The following is a 23,766-nucleotide window of genomic DNA, read 5'->3' as shown; positions in this document are numbered from 1 at the left end:
ACAAAGTAATCAAATACATACACTTGATATCCTGAATGATACATAACTTCCTTAGGCATTTAACCATTTGAAACTTTACAAATTTACAAATGTTTCTCCACCTAAGAAATTTCCATATTTCAAACCCTAGTAATCTTACAAAGCAGTTTACAAAATAATGCTTGCACCGATTACAATTACGATAAATGCATAGGAAATACTCTGGTCAAGTATGTACTGGAGTCTCAACTTTGGAACTCAGGCTTAGACATGTCTGCATATCATGACAGTGGTGCTGGTGCATCGGAAATACAGGATGATCATGTGCTGCAGCTACATATGACATGCATATCGGGAAACATATGCAAATCCGGTCATAACACACATTTCCTACTGTATTTGCGTTTGTTTCAATGGTGTAAAATCCGGCCTTTGGTCCTGTGATATACGTATAGGTATCGAATCTTCGTTCGATATCTCCAAACTGAATACAGTAGGTATTTCTACTAATGGTTCTCTGATATGTTCATTACGTGGTATTGACTTTCATCATTAGTTTAAAATGACCATGTAAATAATTACAGAGTATTTGTTATTACGCAAGTAGGACATTGTGAGAATCTTCAGCTGCGTCTTCTCTCAAAGACTCAAGTGGAATCAGCTCAACATGCGTAGGAGATGTACCTGTAGCGTCCTCGTCAAACGCGTTCCTGAAAGCAACGAATCTGGAGCTTCACACATAAATATTTCAGTTGGATACATGTTCATAATACATTATATTTCCATCTCTTTCGGACAATATCAATTCAATCTAACGATCGTGATTATATTTGGATATACAAATGGAAGCAAGTTGTAATTATGTTAATGTCTCATTTACACAATTACGGTTTGCAAATACATTTTCACTGTGATCCGTTTGCATCCGTTACATATATGATTACATATATATGATTAAATTCAAATCCAAACTCAATGTTTTACAATATTTAATTTTAACCCAGATAAATGACAGACTTACCAAAACCAAGCAACAATTCACATAACTGAAACCGCAATTTGACTAATAACCCACATCTTAGATTGAGTCTGCTACGTCCCTGACACAAAGACTGAAGTGATAATACTACTTACGTTCCGAGTATCTCAGCTTCCTTGATGGTTTCCGGTAGATTCTTGTACAGCGTTTCCGGGAGAAGAAGAGCCAAGAGGGCCGCCAGAATGCTGATACCCCCAAATATCAACATAGGGAGAATCTGGCTGAAACGTCCGGATATGTACATCGTCTGAAATGTGTGTATATTTGTGACTATTCTTGGTCATATGATGACGGAAAACAAAGTATGAAGTACGGGCCTTTGTTTATCTACAGATGATCTTTATGTTGTCCACGGTTCCCCAGTATTACATTATTAAGTTAAACATGGTCCCAAAGGTTATTCACAGTTGTTGAAGAGGTACCCATTTTACTCCTATTGGAAAAGTTATGAAACACCTGGGGCAATTTTTCATTTTTTGGACCTGAAAAATAAATAGGAAATGTGTACAGTCAAAATGATTTTCCTTAACCTCACCAAGTTAACAATGTAGGGAGAAACTAGACTTCCAGCTCGACCAGACAAGGAACTCAGAGACATGCCAAATGTCCTGGATGTGGTCGGCATGATCTCAGCTGTGACGGTGAAGACGGCACATATGGCTGCAGAGGCACACGTGTTTCCGATAATGGCGAGGATGTTGATGACCAATTTGTCCGCTAATGGAGTGAAACAGTTGAGTGGGATTAGCAATATGACCTTCATGTATATTGAACAATATCAGATCATCGATACACCTGAAGCTTCAGTTACACTTCTTCTTTTATATTTTGCCAATCCGAGAAGAAATTCCTATTCATAACCTTGAATTAACATGTCGACAGGGAGGTGAGTGCAATTTTGTCTAAATGTCCTAATCCCAATTTTCCCATTGATTTTATCAATGAGAAAGTTCAGCACTCCATACGTATGTTTTGATGGTGAACATATGTTTTGCTTCTGACTAGAACTCAATGGCGTCTATTTTTGACAAACTGTCCTAACCTTGAAGATAGAGAGATGCAAATATATGTATATTTATTGTCACCTTCAGTTGCTAATTCCAAATGCATCAAGGAATGACGTTTTGTCCTTAAGTGTGTCGTGTATGAATGTGGTGTACAGATTGGTTACATTAAATATTTTGACAGATTGAAGTTTGTTACTTTCTGATATTGCAAAAATTCGAATATTGGTAATCCACAAGGGCTAGTAACACTTGTCTCACATGTTTTCTTTTAATATAAGAAATTCCTTCTTTGATGGATTATATAGTTAAGGTATGAGGCAGAGATTTGGTGTTTTGTTTGCATGGCCCTGCACTATATCTCTCAGCAAAAGAGGAATGTACATGTATTCAGGTTTTAGTGTCCAGCTAAAAGTTGATAGTACTGATGCGTCATACCAATATACGTTAAAAGATGGTACTTGTTGTTATGCTGTCTGGCGCAGCGCAAAACAAGGACTGGTCGCCTCAGAGTCAGTGTACTTATGTGTGCATGTGTGTGTGTAAGAATCATGGAAGCGATGTAAACACCATTTCACCGCACCATGCGTAGATAGATGTTCATGATGTCAAACACTGTATTGAGTCGATTATTTACAGATCACCGTCATATAGCTGGAATATTTCTGAGTGCGCCGTTAAAGTACAACCAAGGAAGGACTTGTATGTGACAATAAAATATTATATAAATGTATATTCCCTTACCTCGTGATGGACGAAATAGATAACATGTTGAACGATGAATATGTTTCCTTCGTACGTCTTGTATAAATACGTTCAATGCATGTGCATATATGTGCATTCTTCAAAATAACACCTTAAATTTAGGTCCATTATTCATGCATACGCTTATAAACACGTTTGTGATTTTTGGTAATGACACTTACGTGTATCTGAAACTAGTACTGGAACCAAAGGAAGAATGCAAGCTGCTCCTGTAAGCGACAAAGATATACATAGCAGCAACTTGCGACCAATGCGATCCATTAGGAAAAAACAAGAAATGTATGCAACAGCCTCTGTGATGATGAACAAGAGGAAGTTGAGGTAGATGCTACCAGAAAGGTTGGTGACGTTCATGGTGAGGCCATAGAAACCCATTCCAACTGCAAACCTGCAAGAACAATGACAGCTATCTTTTTCTCACTATTAACTTTTGTCGCTAATTTAGTACCACATTTACAGGCTTTTCGCTCACTCGCACACACAGAGAAACACAGATGTTTACGTTTAACGTCATATAAAACATATCCAAATGGAATGTAATAACTATTAACAATCTCTTCAAACACAAGCAAACAGTACCCTTCACTTATGGTCACATTATATGATTGTGCTTATTGCCTGTACTGGGCGGTTGGGTAGCCTAGGGTTAAAGCGTTCGCTCTTCACGCCGAAGACCCGGGTTCGATTCCCAACATGGGTACAATGTGTGAAGCCCATTTCTGGTGTCCCCCACCGTGATATTGCTGGAAAATGCTAAAAGCGGCGTAAAACCATACTCACTCACTCACTATTGCCTGTACTGGCTGAATTGCTTTTACTAGTGTGTTTCTTTACTTTTAAAACTAGTTTTCCTGTAATGTTGTGTATAACCTATGATCAGAACTAATGTTTTAGGAACTGAATTTTAGGTACCAAATATAGCAGATGATCATCAGTCGGCGCATCATCACAGATGACTTCAAAATATTCCAGAATGGTTCTTGAATCACCTCTTCCATTTGGATATCGACCTCATCAAGTATTTGTGGATCTATTTGTACTTTGTTCTTTTTCGCAATATTTGCAACTACCCCTTTAGCTTCTTCTCGTTTGCCATGTTTCAGAAGCCATCTTGGAGACTCTGGTATAAAACTGTGATGAAAAAATATAAACCTGGTTTTCAGAACTAAATGGACAGAGGTTATGAAGTTAGGAACAACTCGTAATACTTGTAAATGCACAATATATGTCAGTAACCAATTAAGTATTAAACGAAGGTAGTGAAGCTAACGTTTATGTTCATATTTAGTAAAATAGATATACGTTTGAAACTTAAGTTATTGTTATTCGTTCATGTACACTAAAAATGGAAAAGATCCATCATATTTTTTTTTGTTTACGTCAATATTATTCCGATGAGGTATCAACAATAGCATTTCTACTGTTTCACTGCAAAGTTCCATAAACATTGCATACTTTCAATCTTTATGTATGTGATTCATGTGTATGCACACCAAATTTCAATACTTACAATAAATAGGCAAAGACAACCGCCGGGACACTGACAATCAGCTGTCGAGTCTTCCAGTCCCTGAAGAGATAGGCCGTGAGAGCTGTGATCATGTTTCCCGCACTCCAGAAGAGGTTCATAGCAACACCTGCCCACATTCGCTTAGAGGGGCCGACTATCTCCATGCCTGTTCCATACAAATCAAGTATTATAACAGACTAATATTTGCACTGACTGTGTTTTGTTTCTTTTGTTTGATTGTTTGCTGTTTGCCATGAAAGGCGATTACTCTTGTGAGGGGCGACTGACGGGATCGTGTGGTCAGACTCGTTGACTTGTAAGATACATGTCATCGTATCATGATGTCAGTCACTGGATTGTCTGGTCCAGCCACGATTGTTTACCGACCGCCGTCATATAGCTGGAATACTGCTTAGTGCGACGTTGAAGAACAAACAAACAGTGTGGATTTTACAAGAGCTTTTCTTGCCACGCCTCGTTCTTGGTTCATGACACGAAGCAACTTTTTCTGGAAAGAGGGAATGAAACCAAAGTGGCATTCTTAGACAGTTTGAAAGCTTTCAAAAAGGTATGGCACTCCAGAGTCCTGTGGAAGTTACATCAACATATCTCTATGGGATCTCTCTTCAGCAGCATGTACAGGGCCATCATTACATGCTCAAAAACGAAATCCACTGTTATGTCTCTGCAGAGGGCAGGCTGTGAAATAAAGGGATAAACAATCTTCCTCTGAGTGCAAAATTCATCATCATGGTGCCTTTACCAAGTTTCGTTTTTCGTCTGAGAAAAGATGAAATAATTGCTGTGGAGATTTTGCTTGAAGACCATACAAGGCTTGCCTAAGACAACTCACATAGATACTTTCGATGCCGATGGGTCCAATTCTGTCGAACTATACATTGACACTGATAAGGTACTGTTTCGTTACCATTTGTGCAAGAACCAAACACATTACGTCAGCAAGAAACTGTTCAGGGTATGTCTGCTTTCCTTTATGAACAGCTGTACTAAGACGTCACATGGGTTCATACCAGATTCGTAAAAGATGACCAAATTGGGCAGCCTGTTTGCCCTGCTGGGTATCATGCAGGAAGCAGAGGTTCTGTAAGTCCCCATGATCCCCAGCGAGGTGGCCTAGCTTTGGTTACTGGTGGCCCGTGTTTTAAACTGTATTAATGATATTGTTATGCTCAAATATGTTTCATCAATTGTTTTTAAATATAGTATCCTCCAATATGTTTCATAACTTGATTTTACTTTGCTTAAATGCCCAGGCACCAACCACAAGACGGAACATCACTGCCAAAGAGAACGCCAATAGATTATCCTCGGTCGCTCTCTCTGTTATAGTACATATACTTTGAGATGACATAAATTCACAAAAGAACAGGCACTCGTGAAGAGCAACCTCCTCGTGGTGAGTGCTGGGTAGCGCTTATAGCTCTTCCCCCGTGTGGAACCGGGGTAGAATACTTCCACAGCACCCCATTGCTGGTCGTAAGAGGCGACCAAAGTGGGCAGCCCGTTTGCCGTGGGTTGCGTCCCTGTGTCGGCGGAGGACGGGAGTCTGGTGGTTGAGGGCACTGGTTCCAGGAATAGTGTTCCTTTGCCCAATACACCACTTTGACCCTTACTTCGCCTAGACGGGTGGTAAGATGGGCCCGGTCTTATCAATCGGCTGGTCATGCCAAGCCCTGAGCGCCTTCCATTTTGCTCACTGTTCTCACTATTCCGGCTTGGAAATTTATATCTATCATTGACTTGTTTCAGTTTATGACAGAACTGTTTTATGTGAATATATATGTCTATTGTTATTTTGTACTATTTGATATATTCAAAATTTGCCTAGATGCCAGTGCCAGAAGGCGGTGGCTCATGGGCCAATCCGGTGGATTTATTGATCTTTGATTAGTACTTCTGCTTGAGTATACCCTCCTGGTATCCTTGGTGCCGTCTGTTGGAGATCCACAGACGTGTGGCATCGTCCACGTAGACACTCCATGGTGGGTGGGGAGCTAGGAGGGTGAAACACATTTAATACTACCATGGCACCACCACTAAAAAAACGCTCACACGAATCAGATGATTCGCTCTCTTCTGGAGATGAAGATTCTCCTCGAACACTCGTAAATCCTGATGCTTGGTCTCGATTTCTCGTCATGTCTGCTCCGAATGGTGATCCACTCAAACTGAACCCATTTGCGATATCAAAGGGTATTGAAGGTTTAGTTGGTGAAGTCAAGGAAATAAAGAAATTGCGATCTGGATCTCTATTGATCCAATGCAAAAAACAAATACAATCCCAAATTCTTCTGTCCACCAAATCTCTAGCTAATGTTCCTGTGGAGGTATCCCCTCACAGGACACTGAATAGTAGTAAAGGCATCGTTCGTGATATTGTACGATGCCTTTGTGATATGACAGAAACTGAAATTGTGAATGAATTACACTCCCAGGGAGTTACTGCTGTAAAACGTTTTACCGCAAAAAGAAATAACGAAATCACAAAAACAAACACTTATCTGTTTACTTTTTGTCTCCCGATTCGTCCAGACTCGCTGAAAGCTGGTTATTGCAACTTAAGAGTGGATACTTTTATCCCAAATCCCTTAAGGTGCTACACTTGCCAAAAATATGGCCATGGCTCGAAATCTTGCCATAATCCAGCTGCATGTTATCGGTGTGCTGGGACATGCGATGATAGTAATCTGTGTAACAAACCAACTAGCTGTGTCAACTGTTCAGGCAACCATCCTTCTTCTTCGAAAGACTGTCCTACGTGGAAACTACAGTCCAAAATATCAAAGATAAAGCATGAACGTAATATATCTTTTTTCGATGCAAAAAAGGTTGTTATTGCTCAGGAACAAGCAGGTCCGACATATTCTTCTGCTGTTTCTGCTTCTCTGCAGGTTTCTACCACGACTAAACATGTTTCATGTCAATCCATAGCTTGCCAGACTGATTACACGTGGGCCAAAACCTCTGGCCCAACGTTATTATCTACAGAAATGCAGGTGAGACAACTACAAGTAAACTCTACCTCCCAAACCTCACAGGTATTCACTCAATCAATGACACCTTGTCATATGGATGCAGACCAATCATCAAAAATAGTGTCTGAACAGTCTAAATCAGAAACAAATGTCAAACAAATTTCAACGAACAAACCAAAACCAAGAACCGAACAATCTAAAAGGTATCAGAGTGGCAGGGCCTCGAAAGGGGCAGAAAACAAGATCCAGCTATTTAACAAGTTTGGATCACTTGAGGACATGGATGTGTCCGACACGAGCCATCACAGGGCACATAGCTTGTCGCCCTCAAGGAAGGTGAGGGGTAGGTCCCCTGTCAATCCCCCTAAAAGATAGTGTTTACAACAAATATAGTACAGTGGAATTGTAGAGGATTAAAGACTAATTTTAATGAATTACATCTATTAGTCCAAGATTTTAATCCATCAGCATTCTGCTTACAAGAGACATATTTAAAGCAGACAGACCAATTTAACTTACGTCAGTTTAATGCGTATCATTCGTTTTCTCCTCCAGGTAATAGAGCCTCAGGAGGATCTTCAATCATTGTGCGACAGAATGTTATACACAGTCCTGTTGTGCTTAATACTAATCTGCAAGCCGTTGCAGTGCGACTTACTCTGCACATTGCATTTACACTGTGCTCTCTTTATATTCCACCGTCGTCAGCTCTCCAGCAGTCTGAACTTCAAAATCTCTACGATCAGCTCCCAAAGCCATGTATAATCATGGGTGATTTGAATGGACACAATCCACTCTTGGGTGGTACAAACACAAATGCTAAAGGTAAAGTACTTGAAGATTTTATAATAAATAATGATCTGTGTATCTTTAATGATGATGCACACACTTATCTGCATCCAGCAACTGGGACTTACTCTTCATTGGATTTGTCCCTTACTGATTCTAATCTGCTCAATGATTTCGATTGGTCTGTCCACAATGATCTTTGTGGAAGTGACCACTTCCCAACTATCCTATCAGCTGTAAATCCGTCTGATGTTCCTCCTTCTACACGATGGAATTTTACAAAGGCCAACTGGTCTTTGTTTCAAACAATGTGCCAAACTGAAATAAAACCCGAATGTTTTACTGATGCTGACGATCCTATTCAGGATTTTTCTGATGTTTTAAATAGAATTGCTGACGAATGCATACCTAAATCCTCTACAATTCCACATATACGTAAACAATGGTTTAACCTCGAATGTAAACAGGCTAGAAAAGTGAGAAAAAAGGCAGAGAAATATTTTCGACGCCACCCAACTGTCCATAATTTAAATAAATTTAAAATGTTAAATGCTAAAGCTCGTCGAGCATTTAAACAGAATAAACGCCAATCTTGGCAAAGCTATGTCTCGAAAATAAATTCCCGTACTCCAATATCTAAGGTTTGGAATATGGTACAAAGGATTAAGGGCAAAGGTTCAAAATCTAGTGTTCATCATTTTAAGGATGGTGACACATTATTAACCGATAAAAGAGATATAGCGAATAAATTGGGAGAAACCCTTGCTCAACATTCTTCCTCATCAAATTATGCACCGAATTTTCAAAAATTTAAAGACCAACAAGAAAAAAAGAAAATTAATTTTAATTCTAATAATGGAGAGGATTACAACGAAGTTTTCTCCATCCATGAGCTGCATACCGCCCTTGGGCAAGCTCATGATACTGCCACGGGTGCTGATAATATTCATTATCAGTTACTCAAACATTTACCCGAGTCATGCTTAGAAACTTTATTGACTATTTTTGATCACATCTGGACAACTGGGAATTTCCCTTCATCGTGGCGAAATGCCGTTGTTATTCCAATTCCAAAACCTGGCCGTGATCATACTGATCCTTCCAATTATAGGCCGATATCGCTTACTAGCTGTGTCTGTAAGACCATGGAAAGAATTGTAAATAACCGACTTATATGGTATTTAGAAACTAATACTCTTTTAACAAATATTCAATGTGGTTTTAGAAAAAATAGAAGTACAGTTGACCATTTGGTTAGACTGGAAACATTTGTGAAAAATGCTTTAATAAATAAACAACATGCGGTATCAATATTTTTCGATCTAGAAAAAGCGTATGATACCACCTAGAAACATGGAATTTTAAAAGATCTTTATGACATGGGTTTGAGAGGGCGTTTGCCAAATTTTGTGTCTCAATTTTTAACAGATAGAAATTTCCAGGTTCGTGTGGGATCCACCTTGTCTGATTTTTACGATCAAGATCAAGGTGTCCCACAAGGTAGCATATTATCGGTAACGTTGTTTAGCATAAAAATTAACAGTTTAGCTAAGGTTTTAAATGACTCTATTGACGGGTTTTTGTTTGTTGACGATTTTAATGTATCATGTCGGGGTAAAAATATGCACACGATTGAGAGACAATTGCAACTTTGTCTGAATAAATCAATGTTTGGGCAGAGCAGAACGGATTCAAGTTTTCTAAATCTAAAACAAATTGTATTCATTTCTGTCGAAAATATAAACCGCATAAGGACCCTGATTTACATCTAGCTGGAAGACCAATTAAAGTTGTCAAAGAAGCTAAATTTTTAGGAATTATTTTTGATCATCACCTTACCTTTTTACCACATATTAAATATTTGAAAGCTAAATGTCTGAAGGCACTAGATTTATTAAAGGTTGTTTCTAATTCCAAGTGGGGAGGTGATCAAACGACCCTCCTTCACTTATATAGATCACTTGTCCGTTCTAAGCTCGATTATGGCTCCATCATCTATGGTGGAGCCTGTAAAAGTAATCTTAAATTACTTGATCCCATACATCATCAGGGTCTGAGGCTTTGCCTTGGATCTTTCAGAACTTCTCCGATTGACAGTCTATATGTTGAGGCCGATGAGCCATCCCTGAAACAACGCCGTATCAAACTATCTCTACAGTACATCACAAAATTATATTCTAATCAGTCTAACCCTGCATACAGTTGTGTATTTAATCCTCTTTATGAGGATCTGTACGGTAAGAAGTCCTCTCTTATTCCGCCTCTCGGAATAAGAATAAAACCTTTCATTTCTGCTGCCGATATTAAACTTGAAATTATATCTCCTTTCCGCCAGCTTTCGTCTCCTCCTTGGCAATTGGTAAAGCCACAGGTGGATATTACCTTATCCAAACTAAAGAAGTCTGACACTAATCAATTACAATATCAACAAGAATACAATCAGTTAAGGTGTGACTATGATACTTATAAATCTATTTTTACTGATGGATCCAAGGACGGTGATGCTGTTGCCAGCGCCACCGTCATTGGATCCAGAACTATATCAACTAGATTTCCGGATGAATCTTCAATTTTTACAGCTGAATCAAAAGCAATATTAACTGCTTTAGAATATATAAATAAACAATCTAAACATAAAGAATTCATTATATTTTCAGACTCCTTATCCTGTCTTCAGGCTATTAGAAATAATTCGTGTCAGCATCCCGTTTTACTCGATATCATAGAACTACATAATAACCTTGCGACTGGCCAATATGACATCGTTTTTTGTTGGTTACCCAGCCATGTTGGAATTGTTGGTAATACAATGGCTGATGCTGCTGCAAAAGCAGCTCTCAACAAATCTGTGACACCACTTCTGCTACCATACAGTGATTATAAACCTGTCATTAGATCTTACATCAAAGATCTGATGCAGAAGAAGTGGGACGCCCAAGTGGGTATAAATAAATTACATGCAATAAAAGCAAATATCGATTACACCTACTTGGGTTGTCAGTCCAGATTTGAAGAGGTCATTTTAAGACGATGTCGTATTGGCCATTCAAGGTACACTCATGAATATATTTTAAAAGGTGAAGATCCTCCATTTTGCATCCCTTGTGATGAGAGAATCACGGTCAAGCATGTCCTGCTTGACTGTGTTGATTTTTCCATCACAAGGGATAAGTATTTCAAAGTTTCATCGCTAAAGGATCTTTTTAATCACGTGAGTAGTCATTTAATTATTGGGTTTTTAAAAGAAATAGAATTATTACATAAATTTTGATGCTATGTTCTGTAAATAATACATATTTTAGTATTGGTAGCGGAAAAATTGTTAACTGAGATTGTTTGTGGCTTTACCCTTGATGGGGGTTGAAGTAGTGTAAAATGATTGTCCCCCTGAGAGGGTATGTCAGACCACGTCATTCAAAGTAATGTTTTTTTCACCACAATTTTAATCGTAGAATATATGTTCATTTATTCTGGCTACATTTGTCATTAATCGCCAACAGCGGAAGGGATGATGTAAATCCGGCTGGGGTCCATGCAGGTAGCAAAAGTACTGTAAGTCCCCATGGACCCTAGCATGGTGATCTACCTTCAGCTGCTGGCGATCTATAGCCCTTTTTTATATTGTACCGTAATTTCTAGTGCTATCTTTTTTATAGTTGTATGCTAGTTTTAAATAATAAACTGTGATATTCTAGTAATTTTACTGTCCATCGATGACAGGTTATAATTTAGTTAAAAATGTATGTATTCAAATTGTCACATTTTTCGTCACGATATGGCTGGAATATTGCCGATGTGACGTAAAGCATTAACTCACTCACTCACTCACTCACAAAAGAACATGGTGATACTATGAATCAATATAGGAAATGAAATTAACTCAAAGGCTTACCAAATACAAAGCATGCGACATATCTGCTCATGCTGCAGGCGTGGATGACGAATTCAAGGAAGAGGACCACAGGGGCTGAGTAGGACCACACCAGACAGATGCTGCACAGCACCATTATGAACATGGTGGTGATTATTATCGGTCGTCTTCCAAACCTGGAGAAAACAAAACATAACAGAAACAGCATTCTCAATAATGGCTCAAACGTGATGGCCCCAGGTATAGTTACATCCATATATTCAGAGGTTGAAGACAATTTGTCACAAATGAAAGCAAATGTCATTTGAAGGTCATTTGAAGGTCATTTGAAATCCCATTTGTCAGATACCTTAAAATCACAAATGCCACGGTTGAGTTGTCCCACTCCCCAAGGCTTGTTGTTATCCAAGTGATAAAATTTATTAGTTCCGATCTTATCCAATTTGGCAGACACCTCATAAATATAAGATAAATAAATGAAAAGACTTTTATTGTGTTTTATAGGCTTTATAGGTTATAATAGTCACATAATAAACCATCAAGGTATAATGCATTACTACTTGGGGGCATTGCATGCATTCATCAAGGTACATTGCATGCATTCATCAAGGTACATTACATGCATTCATCCAGGTACATTACATGCATTCATCAAGGTACATTACATTACATGCATTCATCAAGGTACATTACATGCATTCATCAAGGTACATTACATGCATTCATCAAGGTATATTACATGCATTCATCAAGGTACATTACATGCATTCATCAAGGTACATTACATGCATTATGCATTCATCAAGGTACATTACATGCATTCATCAAGGTACATTACATGCATTCATCAAGGTACATTAAAACATCAAGGTACATTACATGCATTCATCAAGGTACATTACATACATTCATCAAGGTACATTACATGCATTCATCAAGGTACATTAAAACATCAAGGTACATTACATGCATTCGTCAAGGTACATTACATGCATTCATCAAGGTACATTACATGCATTCATCAAGGTATATTACATGCATTCATCAAGGTACATTACATGCATTATGCATTCATCAAGGTACATTACATGCATTCATCAAGGTACATTACATGCATTCATCAAGGTACATTACATGCATTCATCAAGGTACATTACATGCATTCATCAAGGTACATTTCATGCATTCATCAAGGTACATTACATGCATTCATCAAGGTACATTACATGCATATATCATTAAAAATTTGTGAAGCGATGGAATTGCAGGTGAGTCCTACAGATCGTAGGTACATGGCTGGCAATGATAAAGTACATGGAAGTTGTTTTCATGATCAAATGGTCTTCAACATGTGAAATGCTGGACTTCATTGATAACATATATGTTGAACTTGAGGAAAAGGCAGTTAGGCGAGAATCCCAACTGTTTCATATTTACATCTATGAAAAAATGTCCAGGCACGCACAAACTCTCCGGAAGACTGTACGACGAGAGGGATGACTTCAACTCTCCAATATTCAACTTCCCTTTTTACGTCGAGCAATACCCCAGTAGCTGTATCCATTTGAGATACAATCGAGTATTGCTTTTGTTTCTAATTTAAGGAATTCTAATCTTCCCAAGTACTATTGCCCAATTCCCAGCAATGCAACGCTTCCAATGTTGTTTTGTAGAAAATCTGACGTATTGAAAATTAATTACAGTAGCAGTTTTTTTAAGGAAGTGTTAATACCGTGCATAATTGTTGATTGCATTATTTATGCATATTATAATTAATTATTTAACAGCATGATGTGTGTTGTATCCTATACTAGCTGATACTCTGCGCTTTAGCTGGATGTACTAAACACTTTCCTCTGTATATCTAATGGGCCAGGCCCCCCTTTACGTCAATAAATCATTAATTTTATCACTGAAACTTAAAAGATGATTTCATATGATCAGGTCAGTAGATTGAAGAAAAACAAATTATCTGATGAATTAAGTATATGATCATGAGATTAACATTGACAAATGATTGTCAGTGGTTTCAGCCACAGCATGTATTGAGTTCAATGCCCAAATAATTATTTTGTCGGCCTTGTTACACATGTAGATTTGACGCCGAATACGTCCAATTTAGGAATAACAGTTATAGTAATTAATATGAATGTATATTTAGCCATAACTTCAATGTTTTAACCATCGAATAAGAATGGTTCTGCTATAACAAAGGAAAATATGAATGATGTATAAGTCAATGCAGCTAAATCCTGTTTTCGATTTGTTTATATCGGGTGTGTGAAATATTATTAAAACGTTAATTTCCTGAAATGTTCTTCAAACTGTCTTCAGCATTTATGTCCAATACAAGTATGCTTCTTCAATGGAATTACCTAATGGATAATGTGACCTTTGATCGGTTTCCCTGCTATCTGAGGCTGCAGATACAAACAGTTGTACCGAATATAGCTTTGGTTCTTTGTTCAAGCAGGGATATCCAGGATATGTTATGGAATATTTCTATGTGTATTATGAATAATGTCTGGTTGTTATCACTCCTGCGTCATGTTTATGTCTAGCATTATGTATACAGATAAAAATGTAATTTGGAATGTGCATGACTTATATCTACTTTTAATGATTTATTACATTTTCACGATATGGCTGAGTGGGAGAGTGAGTGAGTGAGTTGGGTTTAACGCCGCTTTTAACAATATTCCAGTTATATCGCGGCGTGTCAGCGTAACGTGGGAGGAAAGCCCGAAGTGATGCAGGTTCGATATGGCTGAAATACTATCGATGTGACCGCATACAAGCTGAAATAGCTGAAGAACACCACTACCTAAATAGTCAATGTTATATTGTTTGTCATTTGTTCTTCCTTTTACGGGGGTACGGGTGGCCCAGTCGTCTAAGGCGCCGCAATTCGCTGTTCAGAGTTGCGTCCCTTGGGCACGCCAGAAACCTATTATTGTGGGCTCGAATCCCGGTTCGCCCAGATTATGTTTCTAGGTTTGCCAGCACCATACCCATGGTCGTTGGTTTCACCGAAGCGGTAAACGTCTGAGACCTGCATCACTTCGGGCTTTCCTCCCACATTAAGCTGGCACGCCGTGATATGACAGGAATACTGTTAAAAGCAGCGTTAAACGCAACTCACTCACTCACTCTTCCTTGGTACATTACAAACATAAGATAAAAATGTTGTGATAGTGATTTTATGATAATCCATTTTAGCTATAATAGGTTATTATAATTAATATCCTCAGTAACAAAGGTACTATAAGTTTCCAAACTGTAAAATACATATATGTTAGAATTAATGAGCATCAACTCGCTAAGATCGTTAATCATGACTTATGAAGCATGAACCATAGATGCTACTTCTACATTTTATAAATTAACAGTAATCAAACAATAATCATTTTCAGACAAAATAAACAGCCATACATTACATCCAATGTATGTCATTGCACTGTGCGGATTGATACTTTATCTTTCCCGTCAGGCTATCCCAACATAAAAAAGTTTGCATAAGTAACCAGTCTACCTGCTCCGCCATCTCCATGACTGGGTGGATCTACTGGTTCTTAAATTTGTACTGCTTGCTTTTTATTGTTGTTTAACGTCGCACTCAGCATTATTTCAGCTATTTGACGCCGGTATCAGTATAATCGAGTCTGAACCAGCCAATCCAGTGATTGACATCATGCACAGCCATCTTCGCATACGATGACATGCATCACCCAACTAAGAGAGCCTGACCACCCGATCCCTTTGGTCCTCTTACGACAAGCATGAGGTGCTGAAGATCAATTCTAACTCGGATCGTCATGTCTATGTTTACTTCTGAAAATAATTTTTCACCAAAAACAAGTTTAACTGAAAGGTATTTTGATTGTTTGTAGCTGCAACAGACTGCAAGTTACTTGATAATTAATAAAGCTGGCCTTTATGATTGAAAGTTATTTTGAAACTCTAAAACACATTAGGTCGTCATCAGCTTCACTGATGATTATAATGTTCGCAACTCGTTTTGAATAAAATTGGCTGAGTGATGGTCATAAATAGGTCTTAGCAATGTGAGTGACGTGGAGTCGATTATTAAAACCATTTGTGTGCTGTCACTGGTAGGAAGATACGTGTGAAGTGTCACTGTTTCAGCTTCGTATGCCCCGTCGTTTCTGAGTAGGAGATGATTTCATTGCAAAGACATGCATTGTTAGATGATCATGGGTACTCACATGTCTGACAATTGTCCGACGATGACACCTCCAACCAAATGACCAAACATAGCCAGCATTTTGGCATGACTCACGTAGGCCTTTTTCTCGCAAACAAAATCCATCTGGAAATTATACAGTTCAATCGGCCGTAGAAGATGCGTCGTATGGACATTTAAATTTTGGGAATAAGTTCGTTATTAGTCGCAGAAGGTAATGGACCTTGTCAAGGGTTTAATAAAAGGCTCGGAGTCGGTATTATGTGTCTGAGTGGGGAGTCCATGTTAAACTGAGACATGATATCTCAGTAGGCTAGTACCAAAACAATCGAATAGTCCTGACGAGTTGAAGCAGCCATACACGGAAGTGCAATACTCTTGCACACATTGATGAAACCAATTTCATTTCAGGTCATGTCACAATATGGCGGATATATAAATTGCACTTATGTCTAATATCTTTCGGAGAAATGCTGGTTTCATATTTTTTCTGATAGATTTATGTAAATATTGTGGAAATGATATTAGATTCCAAAGAAAACCACCTGAATGTAAATAATCTGCAGTTTGCTTATTTATTTACAACTCACCGTCTCTGAAGCCGTGGATATGAACTGTGATTGATCGTACACCCAGGCATTACATGGTTCTGAGATATTTCTTGCGGAAGACCAAACATTGGAGGCATTGGTTTGTAGATACAGTTGGCAGCGGGAATACTTTTCCTCACCATAGTTACCAGATGTCATGGGAATGGAGCGGTTTACGAGTTGTTCGTGAAACTCATTCTGAATTTCGTAGGTGTCATTGGCAAATCCTGGAATAGCGCACCTGCCATTGGAAATAACATAGTAAACGTAAACGTAAACGTACAGCGTTTTAACGGTGGCATGTCAGGAATCAAATTTGGGGCATACATACATGTATATAACATATACATGTTTTTATCAACCATGAGCAGAAAAAATGCGAACATAATACAGGGTACTATGACGAAAATACGCAGCCTTACTACCTTATTGAAATAGTTATATCCGATTTTGATTTAAGCATTGACATATAATTGTACAATATTATGATGTGTCGGTGTGTTTAAAGAGAAATTAGTATCAATAGTCCAGTATATTGTTACATTTCGATTTCCAAATTGTAACAGAATGTTAACGCAGAAATCTGAACGTAAGAGTACCTTGTGAGAAACCAACAAACAACCAACAAGTGGAATACAATCAACAAAAGTATTACAAAATTCACAAAGTTTACAAATCAATGCAAATTACTGCACATTAATTACAATGGTAGTACACAATAGAGTTGGAGTACAATATTCAATGACAGTATATGATATGTCAGTGGTCAGTGTCAAATACAAAAATGCAATGGTGACAGTAAAAGTCTGTGACAATGGCAGGGAATCAGGGGTGATGAGTGACCCTCACACGAAATCAGGTCTTGATGTGATGAAATGCGTGAGAGATGCGAGAGGCATGCTCTTGTCCCCTAAGACACTGTCCAACTAGCTTCCCTCATAACAAAGAATATTCTCCATGTTTCTATAACACACTATCACAGTCTACGGTACTCCGGAAGTTTGCATATCACGCCAGCATCTAAATGAAGTAACTTCCTGACGACTGCTTACATTAAATAGTACTACATTCCTGACAACTAATCACTGTCCAAAACACAATGATTTTTCAACAAAAAATACACTGCCATGTAACACTCTCCTTCAGAGAAAGAATGTTTGAACATAGTTAGAACTTCCTTTGCTAATAAAAGTTCAAAGTACGTTACATAATAATAGACATTATACATGTCCATGATAACAATGAGAAATGTTTACAAAAAATGCAAATCATGTTTGGAGTCAGAACTGATCACATTCATCCAACTCGAGACATCGCATCAGCAATAACGTTGTCCTTGCCTTTGATATGCTTGATGTCTACATCAAAGTCATGCAAAGACAGGCTCCAGCGTATCAGGCATTGGTTTTCGTTCTTCATTGTATTAAGGAAAAGTCATTGTGGATTGTGATCAGTGTACACTTGAATAGTGTTTCTTTTTCAATGGTCGAATAATTTCTCTGATGGTTGTCAAATTTTCTTGTATAATAACAAACAGGATGATCAAAGCCTGAGATACCTTCCTGCAACAGGACAGCTCCAGCACCAATGTCACGATCATCTACTGCCAATGTGAAAGATGTTTCAAAGTTAGGTGCTGGGAGAACAGGAGAAATCAGGAGAATGACTTTAATTTTCTCAAAAGCAGCCTGACAATTGCTGTCCCAAACAAATTTCTCCTTCGTTGGTACGAGCCATACCCGACCGTGGCCTATGACATGACCTAAAATATGTACACGTGCCTGTGCAAATTAACTTTTAACTACAATTACAGTCAACATGGCTTCAGTGAGTCCCTCGAAGAAAGTGTTTGTCCAACTCCATGGAATGATTGATGACATCGTCAACGTATGCTCTGTAATTTCTCTGTATTTGTTGAGACGATGGAAGGTGCCTGGAGCGTACTTGAGCCCAAATGGTATCAATTTGTATTAATAAAGTTCATCTGGAGTCTGATACCAGCTTGGCGTGCTCAGTCAGTGGAATCTGCCAATACCCTTTCAATAGGTCCACCTTGATTACGTACTTGGCTTGACTGATTCTGTCAATACAGTCATTGATTCTTGGTATTGGATAAGAGTCGGTTTTAGAAACAGAGTTCACACGTCTCATGTCAGTACAAAATCGGTAACAAGCATCAGGCTTCGGCACAATAATGCAAGGTGAACTCCAGTCACTATGACTTGGTTCCATAATGTCATTATCCAGCATATATTTGAATCTCCTTCTTTAGAGCTTCAAGCTTGATTGAATTCATTCAGTAGGGATGTTTCACAGCATCACCTCCATCTACATCATGACACACTAAATATTTATGACCAGGTACATCCATTAACAAGTGAGTAACCTCTTGAATCAACGCTGACAATTGAACCTTTTGCTCAAATAACAAATGACATAACTTAGCATCCAAGTTAACTAAAACTTCAAAATTGTTTAGTTTATGGATAGCATTATCAGCAATACCTTCAAACTTAACAAAGTCACAATTCTCATCAGTATCACAATCTAATACAATATATACAGGTGAAACAGTAGCAACACACCGAGTAGGTACATTGTCATTTCTTTCATAATACTTTCTAATCACATTGACATGACAAAGCTGTGTTCTTTATGACGGTCTGGTGTTTGTACATCATAGTCAGTATCACTGACTTTTCTCTCAATAACATACGGACCATGGTAGCTACTAGCACATAATGGTTGCCCAGGGATTTACAAAACACTACGACTTTATCACAAGGGTCCACTTGCACAAAGCGATCTTAGGCTTCGGCTACAATCGCTATCCACTTGCACAAAGCGATTGTATGCTAAGATCATTGTAAGCTACAATCGAAACTTACAATTGGTCCGGACCAATCTTAAGTAGCTAAGATCGCTGTAGTCCCTGACAAAATGGCGTGCAACACAGGGCTTGTTTCACATTAATAATCTGCTTTACGTTCAACACTGCCTCTTTATTTTGTTAAATTTTATGATTCGAATCGACACTTCAACAACAGGAAGACCGAAAAGAAAATAGAACTTATTCATAAATTTTGATGTACTAACTGTAGAGTTTTAAAAAGTGTTAATGGAAAGTAATAACTTAGATTGTTGGTTGTGGTACTATCAGGGGGGGTTGAAGGAGGCTAAAATTATTGTCCCCCTAAGAGGGTATGTACGTTCCACATCATTCGAAGTATATTTATGGCAGCCAGGCTTTTAAATGTAGTATATTCGTCATTTTAATCTTTGGCCTAACTGGTACACTGCCGCCAGGGATGATTATAATCCTGCCGGGGTTCCTGCAGGTAGCAAGGCACTGTAAGTCCCCATTACCCCGAGTATGGTGATCTTCCTTTAGTTACTGACGATCTCTAGCCCATTTTTGTGTTGTTAACCCATTCTTTCTGCTTTTAACTAGTTTTAAATCGAATCTGTGGTATTCTAGTTATTGTACTGTCCTTCTATGACAGATATTTGTGTTTAAATATATGTATTAATGTATAGCTTCTCCTCATAATATTGCTTAAATACTGCCAATGTGATGTTAAATATTAACACGTTAAAATAACTCACTGATTACTGACTGAAAACAATGCAAATACAGAGCGTCTAGCGAATCTCGACACAATGTAACACAGTTTAAATTTTGTGGTTGTTACATAATAAAATATACTGCCATATAACAATATACATACCTATGTTCAGGAACGGCAAATAGAAACACAACTGCCTGTATAATCTGGAGAGACGCCGGTATTGCTGGTAGGCACAGAAGTACATACAGCCATTTCTGGTACGTCCCAAACTCCCCTAGTTGCCTCAGCACGTCATCGAACTTCATCGTTCTTGAAGACCACCAACCAAACTTTCAAGAATTGAAGAAAATGATAAAGCACTGATTCAACACACAAGTCCACACGTGATGACGAACAATCAAAAAAGTAGATCCTAAATGCAATATCCAATTGGATATGACAGTCAATTACCAGGGGAAACAATACCTGGGCTACACGTTACATTTATACAGGGACACTAACCTGGTGTCAGGATAATATTACCATATATAAGTGGTGCATATAATTATGTGTGTCAACGTAGCCATATGGCGTCGATAACAAGTTGATATATATACAAGTGAATCATGAATACAATGATATCTTTGAACATAAATTTGTCAAACTTATTTTAGCATTACAGCAAGCAGCCAAAGCTAGGCCACTTCACTGGGCATCATGGGGACTTACGGTGCCTGTGCTTCCTTGCAAATATCCCATATACGTCCCGCGTTAGCATTTATATCACAAGCTTTGGAGCGGGTATAAAGGATTTATTCGGTCTTTCAGAAATGCATGTGCAGCATGTTGTGCTCGTGGGGGGATATGAGAGATCTATTCCCCCGCTGAGAAATTTATGAGCCTCTAGTGTGGGTATGCAGTATTTTATCAAGATCACATGGACCAATCAGATCTTATCATTCTCACATGGAAGCATGATAACAGGAATTACGTGTCTCATAGGGGGACAATTAATTTTCGGTACTTTAACCTCCTGGGCAGAAACTTCACTAATATCTGTTCAAAAGACATCACACCAAATGTAAGAACAAGCAATTAGTTTATTCATATACATATTTAATATTTATTATACAGACCAAAAATAAAACCTCTTAAAATTGCAAACGACCTGGAAACTGGAAACCGGAAAAACAGTTGAGCAGCATGTGCCATGCGTTAGTCACTTTGCTCAGATGATATATCTTCTTCTGCATCCTCCTCCTTCTCGGACTGATGACATCGACGGCACTTTGAAGGGTACTTTCTTGAGGGGCTTCCGTCATGTTTTCTTTTGCCTAGGCGTGGTGTGACGGGCTACATGGAGTTGTGTGATGCATGTCTTCTATGAAATGGAGCACTTTTGTCACTTGTGTCAACGTGGGCGGTGTTGCTGGAGTCTTCTTTTGACTAGGTTCTGGGCAATCTGCAGCAAAATGGCCCACGGCTTGGCAGTTGTAGCATGGGGGAGTCTTCTGCTTATCTTGACTGCTTATCTTTGTATTCGTACAGACATAGTGGCGGTGACCTTGAGTGTGGTACTCGCTACGTGTCACTTCAGGGCAGTACAGGTAACTGTTACTGTCAGTCTGACACTTCATACAGGTGTATCAAGACGACATGGTTGATCTCTCATTCAGTGCTAGGATTGTGACTGTGTGCTTGGCTTCGCTCTTTTTTTATAAGAGAGGCACAGAAACCCTGCTCCCTGATTGGTCCAAAACTCAGCCTGTTCCATGGGAGAAAAAGCACAACAAAAACAGGAAGGCACGTACTCGATGGTCTTGCAACGTGGTGGGCTTAAACAAGTCCAAGAACAGGTAAGTGTAAGGTTCTTTTGTGGCGTCTTCATAGGCTTCATGCAGAAAAAGAACTTTGCCTGGAAACACCTGGCGAGCAAGACTGTCGATCTGCAATTCATCTCTCGGATTTTTAAAGAGGACCATGTAGTGAGCATGCAGACTTATGGTGCGATGTTGTGGTGATTGGGCAAACAAATTCTGAGTGAGGTACAACACAGATGTGTTTCGGTGATGACTTTTCTTGGTGAACCGCCGCAACACTCTCGTTTCTTTTTCTTTTTCATTGTCGCCCAGCAAATCAACAATGATGAGCCACCCCTTTTTCTGGTAAGGCACGATCCGCTTCTTTCCGTCTTCAACTTGAAAAAATGGTCGACATAACAGGCAAAGAGTCCTCCTTCCTGGGTCTCTTGGTCAGACGTGTCAAAGGTGTCGAAATGCCAAGCTTCATAGATCTGAATCACCATGTAGCCACACTGCTTCATGGCTTCTTGGACTTCTAGGGTGGTGTACGTGCCCATCCAGGCCCTCTCTTCGTCCATGTGCTCACAGGACGTCTCTAACTGGGTTTTGGCACAAGTGCGGCACAAAGGAAAGAGCCACCGACCTGAATGGTAGTAGAGGATGGTAGAGATGTGCCGGGGGTAGGAAACGGCCTTGGATAAGGCCATGCAGATCAAACAAGGTCTCCACAGGAGGATGGTCGCAGTGGGTAGGGTGTCCTTTCAGAAAGGTACCATACTTGCAAATGTAGGGATAAAGTGAACAGACATCGACATACTGGGTGGTTTCACCTTCTTGGGCCTCGTAGTATAATTGGGTGGCATTGGTTCGTCCACCATAGAAGGCCTCATGAGGGTCTAGCAGGTCAGGTAAGTCGTCACAATGTGGTCCATGCAAGTAAGCACTCAAAGCTGGATCTGTCCGTTGCTGGGCTTTAAAGTCGCATTCCCACAGGGTGACGATAGGTTTCACATCAGGGGGTTGTTTGGCCTGGGCATTGACACAGTAAAAAAAGTGTAGGTTTCCGTCTTCCGGCCCGGATACCTTCCGGAAACCTTCCAAAAGAAATGTCAAAATTTGGGGGGTGCATTTTGTTCACTTAAGTCTGAAACACATAAAAAAATTAACTTGAAAATACCAAGCAATTTGAAGGTTGTTGAAGGCATCTGGAAGGCATCTGGAAGGTTTCCGGAAGGTATCCGGATGCAAATTTTCTTCATGACTTCATGACTTCAATAATGTTAGCCTGTGCATTACAGGTACCTGTTGTAATATTCTGTGTTATTTTAATTGTAAATATCCTCCTCAAACTGAGATATGTGGGCATGCATTGTTCACAAGTTGTTTTGCGACATGGGTCCAATGTGTGAAACTTATTGCTGGTGTCCCCCACCATGATATTGTTGCAATATTGCTGAAAGTGGCAAAACAGCATTCTCACTCAGAAAAAAATGGAAAGTCATTAGCTATGTGCTTTGGCATTTGGCCCTCGTGAAATTAACAGATTAGTTTGGAACGGTATCAGTACTTGTTATATCGGGAAAGTGTAGTTTCATGGGAATATAAAACAGAATACAATTGTCCCAAATTGGTGCATAAGACTAATGGCATCCATAGAAAACACCTAAAT

At 39.0% G+C, this 23,766-nt stretch overlaps 1 protein-coding gene across 1 annotated transcript; it reads right to left on the bottom strand.

Moving 5' to 3' along the window:
- Nucleotides 1–574: 574 nt before the first annotated feature.
- Nucleotides 575–22,804, bottom strand: LOC124150638 (organic cation transporter protein-like). Its single transcript, XM_048383818.1, has 12 exons — nt 22,516–22,804; nt 18,306–18,383; nt 16,748–16,974; nt 16,180–16,283; nt 11,975–12,129; nt 6,229–6,312; nt 4,298–4,463; nt 3,700–3,918; nt 2,949–3,175; nt 1,554–1,735; nt 1,114–1,265; nt 575–689 (listed from the first exon to the last, which is right to left on the bottom strand). The coding sequence occupies exons 1-12, from the start codon at nt 22,802–22,804 to the stop codon at nt 575–577; spliced, it is 1,998 nt and encodes a 665-aa protein (XP_048239775.1).
- Nucleotides 22,805–23,766: the final 962 nt, after the last annotated feature.

This window comes from Haliotis rufescens, unplaced genomic scaffold (assembly GCF_023055435.1).
Source record: "Haliotis rufescens isolate VD_foot unplaced genomic scaffold, xgHalRufe1.0.p SCAF_5, whole genome shotgun sequence".
NCBI classification, from domain to species: domain Eukaryota; kingdom Metazoa; phylum Mollusca; class Gastropoda; order Lepetellida; family Haliotidae; genus Haliotis; species Haliotis rufescens.
The sequence above is the reverse complement of the archived record's forward strand: the minus strand, read 5'-3'. Positions and strand labels throughout refer to the sequence as shown.